The following is a 21,037-nucleotide window of genomic DNA, read 5'->3' as shown; positions in this document are numbered from 1 at the left end:
ACCGTACGGACGTACGTACTACGTACGGACGGTCGATGACGTCATGGCTATAAAACAAGGGTTCTTCGCATCGATGGTGGGTGCTTCGCGCGGGGAGCTCTGCAATGAACAAAAAAATCGTGTAATGGCTGATTGGACGTATCAATTTCTTTACATGTGAAATATAGAATTATATTTTCAAGGTTTATCGTACAAAATTCTCGCTATTAAAGGTGATTTGCAACCAACTTTTTTATTAAACACGGTAATGTACAACTCCAGGTAGACCGAACGAAAGTCTGCGTTTTGGCAAAAATGGAAGAAACTGATTGATATTAGCTCAGTTCTTGCCAAAATCGTGCAACTTTTCAGAGGAGCAAGACAACGGAATAAGAGAATTTTCATGCGTTTATTACAAGCTTCAGGCCCGCGATCAATCTCGTAACGTAAACACCAAACGTAATTATAAACGCTGGTTTCCGCTGACCACCAGGCATCCAGCAGAGTCACTTTTTACGACGTTGTCGTCGAGTTGTCAGGGACCTCAAATAGAGACCATAAGATCTAAGACGACGACGGCCGCGAAACGTCTTTTAATATTGCTAGTTTGTTTCTTAAAGTGTTTCGTGATTATTCCAATTTGTTCAACTTCCACAAACAATCCAAACTATCCAGGAACTGAATTGGGAGGAACAGCGGTTGAAACTAAGAATGAAAATCAAGGATCTGCCTTCAGTATGCGCTCGTGTCTTCCTTAGAACTTGAGATTTTGTCATTTCACGTTGCAGATTGGCAGAGAATGGGACGGAAATGTACAAATTTTAAAGAGCACGCGCAGATCCATTGTTTTGATCATTAATGTCTATTGTTTGGTGGCGTTCTCGCTGAGGTTGCCGTCCTAGATCTTAAGGTCCCCTATGTGGACTCGACGAGAACGAGATTGTCACCCTAACAAATGATTTCCTGTGATTGCTATGAATTTCCCGATTATGACTTGTAAACATACATGTATGCGCGCCAACTCAGTGTCCAGGATTTAAAATGATTTAGACGAAATTAACAGCAAGAGAGAAATGTGAAAAATCATCATTGTGTGGCCACGTACTCTACATATCCTTTCACGGCAATCACGGATATTAACAAGGATATTAACTAAAATGTACGTACAGATTGGACGGACCCATTATTTCTGCTCACTGAACACATTTTTTTTAGCATTTTCGTCCTCGTCGACGACCTCGTTGCTTTTTGTAGGCAATGTAGCGTTACATAGGGTCCCAGGTAATTTCATTCGTGATATCAAAATTTACGGAAGCTTTTAGCCCATTAACTGAGGTTCTGTGGTAATCCATTAAATGCAAGCATGCGTTGATTGTATGACTGATGGTCATCTATGATGATACAAGTACTTATCTGGTACAATGTTGCCGTTTTAGCGTTTTTCTCGCACCGGCAAGCCAATCGCGGGGCCAGCGCATATCTCGAGTCAAGCATCTGTGAACGAATGAGCGTGAAAAAAGCGCTTTTGCGCAGTAGACAATTTGACAGAATATTGTCAGTAAAGATGTTGTATTGTATTGTAAGAAGACAAACTTTACATTACATCAGAATTTGGCCGCGCTAATAACACTCCACAATTACTTTTATCAAATGGTTGCTTTACAAAACAGTCAAGTTTATAAAATGCCTTTATACAGATAAAAGTTCTCAAGTAAAAAGGGCATCTGTCGAGAGTGATAAAAAATGTTTCTACTATACATATTTACATCGTAAATTTCAATATGGACGACCTATATATAGCTAGGACGGTGGAAACATCAGTGACACTGTTACATAAAGGGGCATGCACACATCCTCCACTGATATAACCTACGAAAAAAATAATACCAAAGAAAGTCTTAAACACTTCCGGCCACCAGCAAGAAGGAGGAAGAGCAAGGGCAACGTATAACCCCTTCATTCCTCTACGACCTCAATGGGCCTTAAGGACGGTGCCTACTATTGTTATTGCGCATACGTTATGCACATCTCCAGATACTCGGATTTCCTATTGCTGGTGCTTATTAATACAGGGATATTTTTGCGCGGTTTAAAACTATCCGGATAAAGTAGATCTTAGTAAGTACTCTTGGTATTCAAAAAGAAAATTGGGGGGTAACCATTCATTTTTGAGAGATAATTAGGTTTCAATTTGAGAAATAACGCCATACATTGCTCTGTATTTTAAAGCTTTTTACAAATATTATTCATGATTTATCTTTGAAAAATGCGTGGTTACCCCCAATTTTCTTTTTGGATTTCAACAACTCTTGTTAAGATCTACATTTTCTGCATAATCACACACCGGGGCAAAAATATCTTTAATTAGTAGGCACCGTCCTTAATCACACGGCTGTCATGTTGAGTCCCGAGGGATTGAAAACTTTTGCTTTTCCCCACCGAACCTCGTTCCCAAACATGTCGCCTCGAGGCTCGGGGTACGAAATCTATTGCCTATGGCCAATATGGCCGCGCGTGAATAAGGCGCATTCCGCACTATGTTCACAACGTTCTCAAACACAAAGATGGGTTATATAGATAAGAGCACTACTTCTAAGAGAAAGGAAGAAGCCCAGTCAGGCCCTTAAGGTAATGTGAATTCCGATGATTGAGTGGTAACGAATGAGGAAATTGCCTCGCGGGGTGTCATGGAATGTTTGGGGACTATTTCGCGTTCCAGCGGGAGACATAAGTCATTCTAGCTACTAGGACAGTGGTCGCGTTCAACTTGCTTTTCCGTTTAAAAGATATTGTACAAGGCTCGTACAAAGCTTGCTCACATAGCCGTTAAAGTCCTTAGCTATTTTACTTTACCCTTTCATCGGGGTGGTGTGCTGCTGGTTAAATGAGGAACACGTTTTTTCACAATTTTTGGCCATCTCTAATGGGTGGTTTTCAGTGCTTTTTACTAGAAAACAAGTTCTTACTTGTAGGCTCACTTTCCAAAATTAATCCAGTTCGCGTTAGTAGCACACGTCCAGCAACACAGGACTGACCGATGTTACGTCAATATCCGAATTTCTGATCATTGAAATTCCTAAATGGAAACGGAAAAAGCTTTCCCAAAACGACCACATTACACTCCAGGCGAGATCAGCGTGCAAGTGTCACGTCAAAAACTTACGAACGTTAAAGGAAACTGATTTCCCCCGCTAAAAAAAGATTTATAAACAACTCTCCCTCCCCCCTTTCTCTTTAGTTCTACAAATGGACTCATGGGGCACTGCATTTCGTCGATTACACCTGCTTGTTTACCCATTTTAAAGTGTCACGCATCTCCTACAAAAAGGTTTGGTTATACCTCTGACTGCCTTGTTTTTCCTGCTAAGCCAAAACTCTGAGAGGAAATTCCTAAGGAAGAACATGACAATAAATAAGCACTTTTACGGGCCAAGTAATACTGAGTGCATCAGTTGTTTCAGTCTAACTGACAGACTGCCAACAGGCTTTAAAACAGTTGCCGTTTTAAACGATCTTTGGATCTACGTAAAAGTTAATTAACACTAATACTGTGAATATACTCACCCGTTGAAAACACTTTATTAACACCGCTGTCCGACCACTGAGCCCGGATACAATACCGTACCTGAAATTACAAGAAGCAAATTATTGTCACTGATGCCGCCGATCTACACTAAATCTCCGCGGTTGCCATGACGACTACGGATTAAGCATAAACCAGGGGAGCACGGCAAACAGCAAAACTAGAATGAGAGAGGTCAAGATGTATAAAAGGATGAAACAACGGCCCAGAAGCCCGCTAATTTTGCTCCTCTCGGACGATTATTGGCACGGGAGCCAGCGACAACATACTAAAAATTTAATATAGCGACCAGAATGCACCAGTTGTCCTGTGAATCCTGCATTTTCACTGAGTTCTGGCCGTTCTAGCCTCTGGTTTGGATTTGTTTCCGGTTGTCCCGGATTCAACTCTACCTCGCTTTGTAAATAGCCAACTGGTTGCCTCCTGCCAGGTGGATTCTTTATCATGTTTCTGTTAAGTTTGAATTGTTTCTTTCAGATTATTAATAGTGGGGTGCCTATGAAGTAGCTTGATTGCCAAGTGCACTTCTACTATAGTGTTTTCACGTGACGTCACGGCGGCCATGTTGGTGTATCTAAACAATGGAACGGCAGCCATGCTCGTGTACCCAACTAATCCTTTGGGGATTGAATATTTTCATGGAAACGTATTCTTTTGTTTCGGTGTAAAAACAGGTTCGTGTCGTACCTCATTAAACGGGCTTCAGGATTAGCCAAAAGAACAACAGAACGAACAAAGATAACAATGGATTTAGCACAGAAAACAATAGGAAGTACGACACTATACAGCCAATGAAATATAGTGTTCAACAAGAGGTACGACCCTACCCGAAAAACAAGTTGAATGATCACGTGAGTGAAAACACTCTATAAATAAAAGCTTCGAAATTTTACTTTAAACCTGATGTATATTTTCAAGAACTTAACATTGTTGCATTGTGGAATCTGATGGCATTGTTGAGCCCGCAGATAAGCGGGACACTTTGTCGCTCCAGCTCTCTAGAAGTGAAGTGCTAGTTTTATACCCATGCAAACCATGCGAGCGTTAGCCCTGCTAGTGGAATCGGGCCCACACAAGGACAGAGAAAAACTCTAAGAATTGAACCCACCACTTTCCGGTTAGATCAACGCTGCTCTACCGAGCAGGTCGTGGTAGGGTTAAGGTAGGGTTAAGTTATCATCAATAGCTGTATTACTGAAGGGGGGTGGCTCTTCACTACCAAACTGTTCCTATGGACCCCTTCAAATAATCATTTCTCGAGTCCCTTTAACTCTACAGTTTTCCTTTTTTGCCACGTGTTCTATTTAACATTTCCTTCTCTGGTTCGACTCTCAATCATATTTGGTAAATCACGTGACCAAAACAGAAAATGTCTAAAGACTCGGCTAGGTAACTATGTTTTTCATAAATTTTTAACGCAACAGTACGAGAACCGTATAACACAAAATCGTTAGCATAAATTTTAGAAAGAAGTTATTTCTCAAAAAAAAAAAAAAAAAAATTGCGTCATAAGGCCCTCCTTTGATACACTTTTCAAAATATCAGTTCCATATTTTGTCCGAATAGAAATTCCATGCTACACTTTATGAAAAATGATGGGATGGTTCCCATCCGGTGAAAACACCGCCTCTTCCTTTCGTTTCCTGAGAGATTTTACATCACTGAAACGCACGGCAGAGGACTGGGACTAATTGCGCATGCGCCTTCTGATTGAACTGATGTCAGAGAAGTGATGTCAAAGAACTACCCATGCAACCATTTTGTAGGGCTCTTGACTAAAACGCTTCCATAACAACCATTGAGTTTTTGTAGTTAAGTGCCACAGCCTAAATATATTCTTTCGACAACCCTGGACGCCATTTGGTCAACGATCAATTCCAAGTGCTTTTTGAGAAGGCCGTGGAGAGGCAAACATAACATTACTTAAAAGTTATGAAATGAATTCACCCTTCATCTCACTTACTTTATTTTTACTTTTTTTTAGGACGGTGCCTACTAAATTGAATGTGCGGGAAAAGCAGATCTTAACAAGTGATATTGAAATCCAAAAAAGAAAATTGGGGGTAACCACGCATTTTTAGAAAGACAATTAATCACAATATTTGTAAAAAGCCCTAAAAATCAAAGCAATGTATGGCGTTCATTTCCAAATTGAAGCTTAATTATCTCTGAAAAATACATGGTTAACCCCAATTTTCTTTTTGGATTCCAAGAGCACTTGCTAACCTTCTGCTTTCTCCTCTTAGTTTTGAACCGCGCAAAAATATCCCTGTTTTAATAAGCACCGCCGATAGGAAATCCGAGTATCTCGAGATGCGTAGAACGTATGTGCAATAACAATACGGTAAGCACCGTCCTTAAACTCTTTTTCCGGTTACGCACATATAACCAACTTTATCCGCAGCAATTTCATAGCCTTGGACTACACTAGTTTGCATATTTCAATATTTAGGTGGTTTTCATGCTTCGTTATCACTGCCACGTTGGTGGACGAAAACAAAAGATCTCTCATTAGCTCCTTTTATTCGTCTACCAACAATTGTAATTTATTTATCTATTTATTTATTTTCCGAATTCTTGCCCTCCATCTAGAAGATGATTCTTTGCAAGTGGTCAGTGGCCTTACTTATGGCAATAATCAATAATTATAAAAAATAATAATAATAATAATAATAAATAATAATAATAATTTAAAAAAATAAAAATAAAATATTATTATTATTATTATTATTATTATTATTATTATTACTATTATTACTATTATTATTATTATTATTATTATTAAAATTGGTGCATATGCCTGCTTGAGCGGCCACCTGGCTCAAGATATTTTTGTCGATCTGTCTCAACTTGATTACAGTGCTTTTTATACAGCAATGTTGTACAGCATTGTTGTACGTTGCAGTATTGTTATCTGTGTTTCTCGAGATTGGTTGCAAACCACCTATAATGTTATGTGACCCGTGACGCGATCAAATTTTGGAACAACAGTCGGCTAAACCGAAGTTGGACAAAGTATAGGCTTGGTGTTGCCTCTTCTTACTGCTTCGTCAGCTCTGCTCATTTTTTACCTGAGCAAAGTATAGGTTTCGGATTTGACCCTTTTTTAAAATTCCTTTATCTTCAGGTCATGATTTTTCCCGCGCATGCGTAAGATTTCATTCGGCTAATGAAACACTTTCGTCACCAGAGCCTCGGATCGACCCAAGGCTCTGGGAAACTCCATGTAGGAGGACATGCGCCGTAGGGTTTTTGTAGCCAAATATTGGCTATTTGAACCTTACGGCACCTGCTCAATCCTCGTGCTCACATGAAGGCACCAAGTAGAAACGCTTTGTTTTAGGGTTCCCCAGAGCTCTTCTCTCCCTCAGTCAAGAGAAGAGCTCTGGGGTCGAGATGGCTAATGAAAGAACACGGTAACACTGTGATCGACTCAAGACAAATGTTTTGAATCTGAAAAGTCGGCTAACTATACCTCAGTCAAACTTGAAAGTGTGTCTTTATTTATTTTAGTTTTCCGAGCCAAGATTTTCCAGATATGCGATTTTCCTGCGCGTGCGTCAGATTTTATTTATCATAATAAATTCTACTTTTGTTGCAGAATATTTGTGAAAGACCAATATATTTTAACAAGGGATCGATCTGCAAGGATTTTCAAACCGACCCGAAAGGCCATCGCAGTTACAACCAAAAAAAAACCTGAAAAAAGTTTCAGCTGGGAATGAGACGTGAACCAATGATCACGCATCACTCTGCTCCACGGCTGAGCTATCAAACCATTTTGGAGCCGGTCAGTGACTCCAAAGAAATTTAAATGGTCCGCTGTTAATGCGGCTTTTTTTACCTCTCTGTCGTGACGCATGGAAAATGTGTGGCGTTCGCAAGCTCTGAATGATAAAACTGGGTCGTTTGGTTTCAATCTCTAAAAGAAAAAAAAAGAGATTGGATACTCAATAACTACCCCTAAAAAGCAACGTTTATTTGGAGTTTTGTTTTCCCTTTGCGATCGCGGGAAAGCAAGTGGAAACAGAATTTTAAGAAAAGGACATTAAGGAAGATGACCTCGACAAGAACCGGCATGTCAAACAAACGTACGATTTCCCATTACTGCGATGATTTTCGGCGACTATACTGAAATTTTTCAGGTTTCGCTTGAAAATGTTTGCCGACTGTCCTGGAATTGAAATGGCATAAACGGCATTGGCAATAAGCGTGAAAAAAAATGATCGTTCTGTGTTAATGTTCTCCACACACCCTCAAATTTGGCAATTACACGTCGTTGTCTTGCAGATTACGACAATGAAATACCGAAATGTAAAACGCACGTGTAGAGCGTACCGAACCCCTGTCTTTGCACTTCCAAACCACTGTTTTTTCAGAGTTCTCGTACCTGTCTGCGAGTGTTAGCTTAGGTGTCCAAGCAATGCACGACAGCAAATTAAACTACTTTGCGATTATTATCCGTTCAGCATGGATAGTGTGTGCAAATTTCTTCGAACAAGGGAAAGAGAAAAGAGCATTTAATGGTTACGTGCTGACATTCTCCATTAAGTTTTAACTTCAATTATTTTACGCTAAGAAGGCAAAAAGGAAACGGCCAGAAGCTATATCAAATTATGACACACACGTAAAGACCACGCACACAAACATTATTGCCTTTCTTCATCAAATTTGTTGTTGTTGTTTTCTGGACGGAGAGGAAGGAAGGGAGGGGGGGGGGGGGGGGGAGGGAGGTAGGGGGTTCTCGACGCCGTATCCTTGTTTCTTAGAATCAGTGCCTAAGACGTAAGCCATAAGGAGAAGCAACATCTGCAGACACCTTAAACGGTTAATAATTAGTGTCTTTTTTGTCACCTTGGTAGCAAATCGCGTGCGCATGCACTGTGTCTTACCAGTAAACCAGTGAAGGAATGGTTTACACGCACACCACATGTTGAGTTGTCGAGACAGGTTATTAAACACAAACCTGGAGATAAAACGAGTATTTTGAGTCAATGTCATCCTTGAACGCTTTCACCTCGAAATGGAAGCCATGAAGAGACATGATTTCAGAGTGATACTTTAAATGCTGTCGAAAATAAAAAACAACAACAAGAACAATCACGAAAGTGAAAACTCCTATTACATTTCAATGATCGAGTCTCGACCCCACAGCTCTTCTATTTTGACTGAGGGAGAGAAGAGATCTGGGGAACCAAAGTGCCTTCTCATTGGTTTTCGTGAAGAACAATCAATCAAAAGCGTCTCTAATAGGCTAGTTTCGAATTGTGCAGCAACAAAAGAACAGAGTCGAGGTTCAGGGGAATAATTTGCATTTTCCTTTGTTCTGAACAATACAAAATGCTAATTATTCCCCTGAACCTCGACTCTGTTCTTTTGTTGCTGCACAATTCGAAACTGGCCTATTGGTGCATTCACGTTATCACGAGTGCGAGAAGGCGCCTTAAGGTTCAGATAGCGAATTTTTGGCTATAAGAAGCTTGCGGAGCATGTTCTCCTACATAGAGTTTTCCAGAGCCTAGAGTCGATCCGGATACACGGAAGCTCAATATTAGTGAACACATGTACAGGAGAACCACTTGCATTAAAGGGTAAAAATCAATTGGCTAGCTCGGGGCTCTAAAAGCACATGCGCGCGCCGTGATAAAAACAAGCATATGTTAAAAATACGAATAAACGTGCACTACGAGCAAAATTTTATTGGCCTGACCCCTGCTTTAATACTAACAAACGAATGTGTTTGTTAGACTTCGAACTGGAATATTAGCACTTCACCTATGCTTTTGCGATTAAAAATTTTAGCGTGAGATTTTTTAGCCAATTACCTAGCTTAGCAAGTAGACAAAAGAAAGAATTGAGAAATTACTTCCGACACAAACTGATTAATACTATAGTGAGTATAGTGGTGTACTAATTGGGGAGACAGAGCGGTTTTCAATTGAGTGTCGTAAAACAAATACCAAAGTAATTATTTCGACCAATCCGCAGCAGGCGCAAACAGCGCAATGAACCAATCAAAATTCGCAGCAATTCCGTGTAACTTTCTCAAAGCGCGGGAAAAATCCGTGTGCAAGTGGCGATTGGTTTTGGTTTTCCTTTTCACTGGTTGATAAAGTGGCGCGAGATTTTTAAACCAATCAATATGCACAGCAATTGCAATCCTGTAATTACTTTCGACAGTCATTTGAAAACCGCTCCAAACCAGATCAATAGACTACTTTGACGATACCACGGCCATTTTAAATTCTATTGTTCCAATAGCTATCATGGGATGCCTGGGGGACCAATGCATATACATCCCATAATATCTTTATAAACCATAAAAATCAAAATGTTTGCCGAATCGTCGAGGTAGTCTATTGAACTTTTTTTTTTAATGGGAGGAAATAGAAGCATTTCTGCGATTGGATTGTCAAATGAAAAACAAAGAAAAAATTACAGAAGAGATGCCGGATGGCAATGATTCTTGTTACATAAATATAAAGTTCGCTCGTATTTTGAACTCTCGGGAACGCTCGACATCTTTTAATGTTGGTCTACCGGGAACGCTGTGTGCATTTGTATATGGTTTGAGTTTGTATTAGACACCATATTCGTGCTTACTTTCAACGACGCCATTTTCGTTTAATGTCAGGTATGCACGTTGGTTTAAACTTCGCGCATGCACCTATAAAAGATAAATCAGCCATTGCACAACCACAGCACGGATGCGCTTTGGTTAACTTCGCGCATGCGCTTTACAAGCTTGAGTGCAATTTGTCATTGAACACAAAAAAAAGAAAAACGAAGCTGAAATTTAACCTCTCATAACACGCAGGCAAATAACCAGAAAATACTGTTCAGCATTATACACAACTCCCTTATTTACCTCCTCCAGAATAAAACCCTTTCGTATCGCTCCGTGTTCAAATCTTGTCATCAGGGACATGTCACCACCACCTTGAAGCTAGAAAGAGGAAAAACAACAATTTAATTTTACCCTATCGAACTAGAGGAGGGGGGGGGGGGGGATGTTGGATGTCAGATTGAATTAAGGTTGGGAGGGGACATTTATTTTTCCCTCTTTTCCACAAACTGGCAAAGTGTAGAGAACTGTTAGAGTTCTAATATTTACACTTGCTTACACTGGAATGAAACTGGAAAAATATCAACTCGAAGTGTTTTTATCTCTGAACTGGCTGATTCTTTAATATTTTCCCTTGGAAACTTGACAACAAAAAAATGTGATTCTGACTCTGATGTTTAAATGGGGGCGCCAGAGATTAAAAAAAAGATGAAATAATTTCTCTATTTTTTAACAGAATCAGATATTAATCAGCATTGACAATAAATTAGTGCTACCATTAATGTTTTCCGAGAGGTTGCTTCCTTTATTGAAGCATTATATGCAACACTTTGACAACAACCTACCGCATGATAGTGCTGAGCATATACACGAAGCAACCAAGATTGTGGAACGAGATTCATCTTTTGTAGTTCATCAAGCTGTGAACCTAAAACAGGACGGCAAAACAGCGTTTTGAAACAGCCCTTAATCATGGAATCCTGAAGTGCCCCCACCCCCGTTCACGAGCAAAATCGGCTAGAGTAAAATCTATTTAGTCTCACTCCTAAAGGAGTCAATCGGTTAAAACAAGCGCTAAACCCAGTTTAAATGACCTAGACAGGAGCACCGTTTACAAGTTTTTGCAGATTTGATAAATCTGCATCCGTGGCCAGAAGTCTATAGAAATTTCATAACACTGCCTGTCTTTGACTCCCTTCTCCCATGAAATGTTGAAATCGCCCGTATTTTACAGCACTGTCGAATGGAGGGGAGGGTGTCATGACATTGATAGTACGAAAAACGTAATTTCTGACGGTTGAGTGACCTTGGAACGAGTTACAGTCAACTCTTTCTTAACGGACACCTCGGTAAGACGGACACCTGGTACTGGTCCCGGCCGTTTCTTAGTCATTTTACTATAACCAAACTCTCTATAAGACGGACACCTCCGTAAGACGGACAACGGACACTTGTGAGGTGCTGAATGTGACCGGAAATTACGATTTAGGGAAGAAAAATTCTTGTACGTGACTCTTTTTGACACCAGACGTTTAACTGACAGCTCTTATCTTGTCGCCGGATTACATACAGTACAAGTTAAAATTAAATCAGTCATTGTCCCTTTCAAAAAATAACTTAGAGGTGACAACCGAATTGTATTGTAATCTAAAACAGGTGGGTTTCGTTCAAGCAAATAACTTAAAACAAACTTTAAACAGACGCGTATTCACTGTGCACAGGTTCAGCATTATTATCTTAAATTTCCTGAGCTCATGCTACGTCGACTCTCTATAAGCCGGACACCTCTCTAAGGCGGACAGCTGAGGACGGTCCCGATGGTGTCCGTCTTAGAGAGAGTTGACAGTAGTCAGAAATGAATATTCTGGTGGCGCGATTGAGAGGCAAAACGTCGCCCGCTAATATAGGTTCTGTGCCACTGCATTAGAATGGAATACGTTTCCACCTTTTCTGGCCACAAATGAGGAGTAGTTTTCCGTATCTGGGCTCAATTATTCAAAAGCCGATTAATTAACACCCATCCGATTTTAAATACGAACCAAGGTTAGTGTTTTGCCCGTCAAAAAAAGGCCCTTAACAATCTAATTTTATGCCGAAGGAAAACAAAAAGTCTAACTCTAAGAAGCGATGGCCAAGTCTGTAAGAATATTGTGGAAATATTTTTGATCGGTAAATAAACTAAACGAAACGTTTTCACTATTCCAGGATCACCTAGATCGGGCTTTGAACAACATCTGGGCCCCATTATTCAATTTTTTTATGCTGTTGTATTGTAACCAGTATCTCTGGCGTGTGTATTCATCAGATGGCTGACTGCACATTCCTAAACAAGCTTTTTCACTTCGAATGCTCGTTTTAGTCGAGTGAGAATGTATAGAGTGTTTTCACTCACGTGATCCGTAAACTTGTTTTTCCACCAAAACAAAAGAAAAGATTTGCATGATAATAGAGCTCAATTCCCGGAGGATTAGTTGGGGACATTAACATGGCCGCGGTTCCTTTGTTCAGGGACACCAACATGGCCGCCGTGACGTCACGTGAAAACACTCTATTCTTTTTGTTCCAATTCATAGTATACCCCTTTCAATGACAGGCCACAAAACGGAAAACTCAGTGACCTAATCTTTGCGAAAAGTGTGTGGGCTCATCAAAGTCCTAGAACAATTTTATGAACAAGCGTTGCGAGTCAGGGCCCAAAGTTTATAGTCCTTATCCGAGACAACTTGTAAATGTAACCATTGGCAAATGGGATTAAATAGACAGCATTTTCTTCAGTTATTTAACGCATAGCTCTTATACGGAGATGACGGTAATGAAACTCGACATGTGTCTTCGTTTTATGTTATTGCTTGCTGTTTTGGCCCTGACCGCGCACAATTTATTCAAAACTCAGTTGTGGTCCGAGGGCAAAAGATTGTGCCTGGTCACGGTCAAGTTAACATGAAGCGCGATGTCACTGCTCTCGCTTTTGAAGTTTCCAGAGTTTCATAATCAGTCCATATACATGGACTATGTGTAAAGGACCAAGTGTTAGTTCGAATCTGCGACTTTTCACAGGGTCGTCCGATTCTCAACCGAGCCAACCGGTCGGTAGCTCTAAAGTTGGTGATGATGACTATCTTCCAAAACAGCAATTTTTGCACTACTTTCTTAACCTTCCCACATAATTTAGACCAAAACTGTACCACATCCACGGCTGCATGGCAAGCAGTCGAATTGAAGAGAGACGCCAAGGAAATCACCTTCTTCGCACGTCTTTCGCATTCTCGTGGGAACAAGAGTGAATTAGACAACTGTTCGTATGGCATGGGTGAGCTCCAGAGCACAGTCACAAGTGACCGTTTCCGTCAAAATTAGTGGTCACTTCCCTGAAGAAGCATGGCAGAAAGTCATGCTTAACATGGCTTCTCCTGATTGGTTTGTTTTCGCGCGCAAAGTGTATCTAAAAACAAATAAATTCACTCTCGCGCGCGAACGAATTTCCCACACCCAAAAATTTCCCAATCCCTTCTCCTCTGAACACCTGAGCGATAGCGAATTTCCTAACATAACTTTCCCAAAGAGGTGAGTTCATTAGCCGTTACGAAGAGAAAGGTTATCTTTTAGGGATTGAACCTGCTTGTGTTAAAAAGCTATAAATGGAGCTTAAGCACGCGCGTTTTTGAGATGCGGACGGCAACCGGAGGAGAACATTTCGCGTGCCAGGACAGTGGTGTCTCCCAGACTTTTATACTAATCATCTCTAATGGAGAAAAGATACTTAGAAAATGTAAATGTCGTTGAGTGAAGACAAGTTTAAAGGAAAAGCAACTCACTTCCGGTTGCCACCCGCGTCTCAAAAACGCGCGTGCTTAAGCTCCCTAATTAATGAAGAGCCCCGACTGCAATCTCAGGGCTGGTTGGTTCACAACCTCCATAGGAGAAGAGCTCCCACGAGTCTCTGCTATAGCGTGCTTAAGCTGCACATCTTTGAGAATCTATGCTCTGATTACAATTACGTGAATAAACCAAGACCCCTTGACTATGAACGTACAACTTCATTAGGGAGCTTAAGCACGCGCATTTTTTAGACGCGGGCGGCAACCGGAAGGGAACATTTTGCGTGCCAGGACAGTAGTGTGCCCCACATTTTTATACTAATCATCTCTAATGGAGCAAATGCAAATGTAGTTGTGTGAAGACGAGTCAAAAGGGAAAACAGCTCATTTCCGGTTGCCGTCCGCGTCTCAAAAGCGCGCATGCTTAAGCTCCCTATTGTATCATGTGGAACGGCGTTTTTACAGACCGAGTTATTTTTGGATTGATTTTCCTGCGAAACCAAACCTTTCCAGCTAATCGCAGGTCTTGTTTGAGAAATAAGTACCCATGGGATCGAGAGTGGTCACTGGTGCAAGCCAAATCTAATTTAAGAACTCGTCTAATAGCTTGATCTGTGAAAATGCCGTTACATAGATCAAACATTGGAGTTTTAGGCTCCTGGATATGGACCCCTGCATAAACGTACTATCAGTAATTCCACCGAGCCTTACAGCTCGAAATAAGTTCACATATCCATGACCCTGCAAGGAAAACACAAAAACGTGAAGTTAGGACTTTCTAAATGAAAAAAAAAAAAATTCTTACATTTTAATGCGAACAGGTTTTTAGCTTAATGGAAATAATCAATACGAGAGGATAGTTTTTTTCTTGTGAGAAATCATTGAGAAACCGTAAAGAAATCCAGCGATAAAGTCGAATCAGGCCGGAAAAAAGCATAAAAATAAAAAGGGAAGGAAAGGAACTTTATATAAGTGTTTAATCGTTCTAGCGCTGGAGAACTAATTGCAATTGGGGACACTGTAAACTGAAATCAACAAATTAACGCAAATCAAATCAAATGTTGGTTTTTGAGGAGAGCGGAAAACCGTAGTACCTCTCGGTGCAAACAGAGTAGAGAACCAAGAAACTCAAACCACATATGACGACGAGTCTGGAAATCGAACCCGGGCCACACTGGAGGGAGGCGAGTGCTCTCACCACTGCGCCATCCCTTGCGCCATCCCTGCACCCCAAATTACATACATAGCCTAAATTTGTTTACACATGGGTTCTAACCAGTTTCTTACCTCCTCTCGCTCCAAAAAAGACGTGATCTTGGGTAAACTGGAAGTGGAAAGAAAAAAGGCGTTGTGCAAATGACATAGCTAGAGCAATCTTTCTTCTCAAGCATAGAAACGTATTACAGAAGTAACCTTGTTCCCAGGGTCTCTCTTCTTTGCCTCCCTTGTCCTTGAGAAAAAGAGACCCTGGTTGCGGCTGGTCACGTGGCTCCCAAAATCTGGGTGCTTTTCCAAATGTGTGTTAAGGGAGGGATGGCAGTGTCGGCCTTGTCTCATTTTGTGGCCAGACATGAGACGACCATCGAAACGTTTCGCGGCAAGGTATTTTATGTGCTACATGTGGAATTTGACGTGAAAGACAAAAAGTTGTCTGATCGATCGGACGGAACAGAAAATAAACTCGCCTCGTTCGAATTTCACTTACGCCTGAGTGAAGGACCAGATTCAAAGTTCCTTGAAAAAGCTCAAGACCAGTCGAATTGAAAGATAACGAAGAATGCTTAGTAGTTTACGGAGGAAAGTGAGACGTTTATCCATGGGAAACAAACATGTTCGGCGAGCGATCAGTCGGTGTCATGTTTATTTTACAATATGTCACGTATCAACCTCAAATCAAACTGTGTGAACAAGAACATGTGCAGGTATTTTATTTCGTTCTTTGACTTTCGTTTTTCTTTTAAATGTTAAAGAAAGTTATTTCTAGGTCGCAAGCTTGTACAGCGAGTACACAGTTTTCACTTATTTATATTTCAACATCTTCGCGTAAATTGCCGTTGCTATATTTTTCCTTTTACTGTACACAGCTTGCTGGTAGTAGTGTTTACAACACAAATCATGAAGTATATTTTTTAGCGTGGGTAAAAACAAATACGAGATGCGGGATTAAAATATAACAAAAACCCTACCCCAGTGGAAAAATGTTTGTTAAGGAGTACCACGTGACCAGCCGTAACCAGGGTCTCTTTTTCCAACGACAAGGGAGGCAGAAAAGAGAGACCCTGGGGACGAGGTTGATTACAAAATAGGCCATTTCAACTTGGTTAAGCAGAAAGGGTTGGAACAGACGCGAAGTGGTTACTGTAGCAATAAACCAAAAAGTTATTTTTCAATATATGACGTTTTTGTTGTCTTAGCTAAAGCTTCCTTACGATCTCCAGGAAATAGTGATATTTAAATTTGTTACATGGCATGCAACTCCCAGGATAAATGGAAAGCTCTGATTGGCTGGATTTCGGTCGGGATTTTACAGCATGGACCATTACCATGGAAACGGTCCGTTTCCGTATTTTTTCTCTTTCCCGGGACTTCAAGTTGAGCGAAACAGAAAAAGTTTTACAAAAGCGGAATTTAATTTTTCATCACAACAGTACAATTACAACAAGCGGAATTTAGTTTTACTGTGCTCGGTCCGTACTGCCACACCCTCGGGCCAATGTTCCCCAAAAAGGGCCCTCTCGCTCGGTTAGAAAGAGGTTGTACATTTTATTTTTATTCAAGGTTTGTTATTAGGGTAAATTGACTTCTCAACTCGGTATTACCTCATGAACCAAGTTACCACAGTTCCCCACGATGGCATCATCTAGAAGACAATCAACTCCATCTTTACTCAATAAAATTACATACAAATGGAGAGGATGGGAAGATTAAACTAGGGAGTTTTCCATGTCAAGCCTATTGAAAAGGAGGAATTGTAAACTATACACTTAGTCAAGGTTTATACACACGTCGGAAATATTTTATCCTTCTTAAGTGTTGCAGACTTCCTAGGCACCAAGGGCTGGATATTTGTGTCACTTTTCAAGAGATCTACCCTCGCAAACATTCATAACAAGTTCTCCCTTGATTAAAAAGTGGCGTGCCAGATTTAGGTAAGGAAAACTTGTCCCATTTCTTCGCTTTCCCGCGAACTGCCAATAAAATTGTCAAAGAATACTTGAAAGAGTAAAAGCGATCGTTTGCGGTACGATGAAGAAGATCCACACTACGTTCTGCAGGCAATAGAATAATCACTTTCGTAACTTTATGGGGCTGAGTCATGGTATTTCGGGGTGTTTTGGGTGAAGTCTTCGGTGATCCAGTTCTGAACTATAAAATGGTACTATGAATTCCTTTACCGCGTTAAACTGATTATCATTATATCAAAAACAAGATGATTCTGTGCAAAAGTGACCTTTATCCAGGCCTGTCGTAAACCTTTTTTTAAACGACTTTTTTCAACATTACTAATTGCAATCCGTTTCGATCTTTTTACTTTTTGTCCATCCTTGCATCTTTTTTTGCCGTGTCATATTTCTTTTTATGTTGTTCTACGTTTTACGACGTTCCACGTTATTCAAAGGCATTTTGCAAGTCATGAAATTACCCAAAAAATCCACGGAATAGCCTTTAAACTGAACTTCATACCATTCGCGAACCCCACAATAAAACCTCGATTTCCAAGGCAAATCCGATAATTTAACCACATTAAAAAGAAAACTTACAAAACGAGAATTTTTCAATATCAGTAGGTGATCAAAATATTAATTTATCATATAGATACTGATGAAATACCAGGATTTCCCCTTTTACTAAAAAATCATATTTTCACCACGCACAGTGAAAATATCATTTTTATCTGTGAGAATGTAGGTGTCGTCATGGTAACGAGCACGATTAGCCAGTAAAACGCGAGATTCCTCTTCATAGTAAGATACTTTTGTGCTTTAATATAATTCTTCTCTACTACAATAACACTTTTATTGCAAATTTTATATTATCATGATTTGTTTTTCATAACTTTTATATCTTGTTTCATGTTACACAACATGCGTGTTTTAGCGGTTGGTGACCACTTTTTGATCATTTCGAAAATGAATAAAACAAGTTGTTTTAAATCTAGACACTTCATCGATACTTATATAATGAACAGAACATTAAATGGCCGCTTGGGGATACGAATTTTATTTTCGAGTACTGAAAGTATCTCTCATTCGTTCGCTTCGCTCACTCGTGAGAGATACTTTCAGCACTCGAAGATAAAATTCGTATCCCCGCGCGGCCATGTAATATCCTCTATATTACCTGTAAATTAGGATGTTGTTGTAAAAATATCCAATAAGCCAGCAACTTATACAACGAATATTCACTCCACGTGAAAAGCCTGTATCGAAAAGCAGAAAACGAATTTAATGGAGCCCAAACCAGTGGTAGAATTGCATACATTGCAGGTTTTCACTTTCTAGGTATTCACTCAATTAAACGCCCCCAAATACAAGCAAACTTTACAATAAAAGCCGCCCTCGAGCAAACGCCGCATCTAATTAAGAGAATGCGGTGTTTAACCGAACCGGGATAGTAAAAATAAAATTAAAATAAACAAGTGCGGAACAAGTTGGAAATCTACACCGTCCTCAGGAAGACAGGGAAATATGTCATCGTTAAACAAGTTTCTGTTTTACATGATATTTCAATGATTTACGGTAATTTTTGTCAATGATTTTGAAATAAATGCTGCGTCGGAAACAATAAAAGATTCTTAAAACCGCGTAGGTTTGAACGCGTAATTACGGTATTAGAACTAAACTTCTCCTGATGTCCTTCCTACAGGTATTGCACTCATCGTAAGTTAGCCGGGGAAGCTGGGGGTTTGGCGAATTTCCACTGGGGTTTTCTTTCGAGTGATTGTTCTGAATATGGTCGCGCGAAAACCTGGACCAAACTCAAACGAGACCATGAGGGAGGGGCAGATGAGAAGGAGTGAGAAACCGCGTGCAATCAACCCCTCAACACTTTTAAAGCCTCCGTTAGCACATGAACGGAGAAAATATCATGGCTAATTGGCTGATAAAGTGTCAGAAAAAATCCGCCTGTCAGTCAAAACTTACTGCTTCCTTTCATAAAGGTGTAAAGACATAACAGAGCGGAAAGAGCCGACAATCTGTTTTTTTTTTAATTGGGTCCTCTTTCACATTGAACACTACACGGCGACCGTTGAGTTCGCTTTGGTAACGAGTCTTTGTTTGTCGTCCCTAACGAAGTTACCAAACAAAGACAAACAAAGTTTACTGAATAGAGGGTAATGTGAAGTGCTAGATTTCTATCCCATATGAACCATATGGGATAGAAATTTAGCACTTCACATTACCCTCTATTCAGTAAACTCTGTTTAAAATATAAGTGCTACAGGGCCAACGTTTGTATGAACGTAACCTTTCCTTTGTACAAAGACAAACAAAGACTCCTTACCAAGTCACAAACAAAGACTCGTTACCAAACCGAACTCAACGGTAGCCGTGTGGTGTTCAATGTATAAGAGTATCTTTTTAATTCATCGTTTTAACGATTCGTTTGGGACACTAACAGCCGCCTGCGTCGCTGGCAGGGCTTCGATTGCGCGGCTAGCGGATTGAAATGAAAGAAAAACCTTTTCCCTCGAATTCTACGGTGGAATTTTAACCGTGGGAACATATTATCTAGGAATATTTGACCCCATTTGGTGGGCTCCTGAGAATTCAGTGTTCAGCCTTGGTATTTTACTATAGCTGTTGACAACCGAGGAACTGATAATGGCTCAATTCTCGTCGAACTTGGAAAAAAACACACAGAAAGGAAGCGACCAACAATGGCAATAAGGTTAGGCTTTTTCATTGAGAATTTGTTCAACCGGGATTCCCATACAAATCCTTATATTTTTTGTTGGCTTTCCCTCACACTGAGTTTGGGGCGCCTGTGCTTCTCCTCGCCACCTCCTCCTTCGTTTGGGGTTGGTACATTTCGCTGAACCCCAGTCCATGGACCACCCAAATGGACTACCCTAAAAATACTATTTCGAATGAGTACAGTTGATCTATGTGTGAGCAGCATCTCAAATAGTGCTTACTTAAGCCTCACACCCATTTCAAACAGCATTGTTCAACAGTATTTAAGTCTAAGCACCCATTTTAAAAAGGTTAGCTTACATCACGTAATCGGCCATCACAACAATAATCGAAAGCTAACCTTTTAAAATGGATGCTTAGACTTAAATACTGTTGAACAATGCTGTTTAAAATGGGTGCTGAGGCTTAAGTAAGCACTATTTGAGATGCTGCTTACACATGGATCAACACTACTCATCCGAAATAGTATTTTTAGGGTAGTCCATTTGGGTAGTCCATGGACTGGGGGTCAGCGAAATGTACCGACTCCTTCGTTTGCTCCTTTTTCGCCTGGCCATTTACATTCAAACGATCACTTGAAAGCCAACCCTGGTAGAAAGAATTAGCTTTTACGCAGGCGAAACGACAACATTTATCGCATATTTGGGTCCAATATCCATTTTTCCTAATAATGTCCTTCAATAGGTTAAATGTCATTTGCTTCGCTTCCCTTAGGAACAACTGGCCAGTTTCTTACCCGAAAGGTAAGTGCCCCAATTTTGATTTCCATTTAAGGTGGCTCAAACCAATTTCAAAACTTGAAAGGATCGACACTAAGGCACTTTATCACTTCACAGCAATGTTATGATACCATATCAACACCAATTATTGCTGAAAAAGATTCGGTCATTTTTGTGACGTAAGGAGTTACCGTGGCAACAGGAAAGCCCTGCAAAAACACCCCATATTTTGGCTTTAGCTGGTTATATCTCACAAACGAATTCGTTGACCCCCGTTTTTTATTTCTGAAATGTAGTCAGCATGCCAGAATAAAAATTTCTGCAAAGTTTTAAAAAATTCTGTGGAACGGATTCAGAGCAACCTTAAATAATTGAAAATGTATTGTAGCTCTGAATTCGCTACACAGATTTCTTTTAAACTTTGCAGAGAGTTTTATCTTTGCCTGCTGATTACT

General features: G+C 40.2%; 1 protein-coding gene across 1 annotated transcript in view; it reads right to left on the bottom strand.

Annotated features, from left to right (window-relative positions):
* Positions 1-262: 262 nt before the first annotated feature.
* LOC138006871 (BTB/POZ domain-containing protein 16-like) overlaps positions 263-21,037 on the bottom strand; it is a 45,442-nt gene continuing 24,667 nt past the window's right edge. The window contains exons 12-22 of the mRNA XM_068853481.1: positions 18,287-18,365; positions 16,765-16,805; positions 15,233-15,269; positions 14,632-14,686; positions 10,973-11,055; positions 10,431-10,508; positions 8,529-8,630; positions 7,407-7,484; positions 3,544-3,604; positions 3,320-3,369; positions 263-1,848 (exon numbers count right to left, since the gene is read on the bottom strand). Of these exons, the coding sequence (XP_068709582.1) occupies positions 1,780-1,848; positions 3,320-3,369; positions 3,544-3,604; positions 7,407-7,484; positions 8,529-8,630; positions 10,431-10,508; positions 10,973-11,055; positions 14,632-14,686; positions 15,233-15,269; positions 16,765-16,805; positions 18,287-18,365 (733 nt within the window). The 3' untranslated portion in view covers positions 263-1,779. The remainder of the gene's footprint in view (positions 1,849-3,319; positions 3,370-3,543; positions 3,605-7,406; positions 7,485-8,528; positions 8,631-10,430; positions 10,509-10,972; positions 11,056-14,631; positions 14,687-15,232; positions 15,270-16,764; positions 16,806-18,286; positions 18,366-21,037) is intronic.

The sequence above is a fragment of the Montipora foliosa genome, chromosome 6, assembly GCF_036669935.1.
Source record: "Montipora foliosa isolate CH-2021 chromosome 6, ASM3666993v2, whole genome shotgun sequence".
Lineage (NCBI taxonomy): Eukaryota > Metazoa > Cnidaria > Anthozoa > Scleractinia > Acroporidae > Montipora > Montipora foliosa.
Note: the sequence above shows the minus strand (reverse complement) of the source record. Positions and strands in the feature narration are given on the sequence as shown.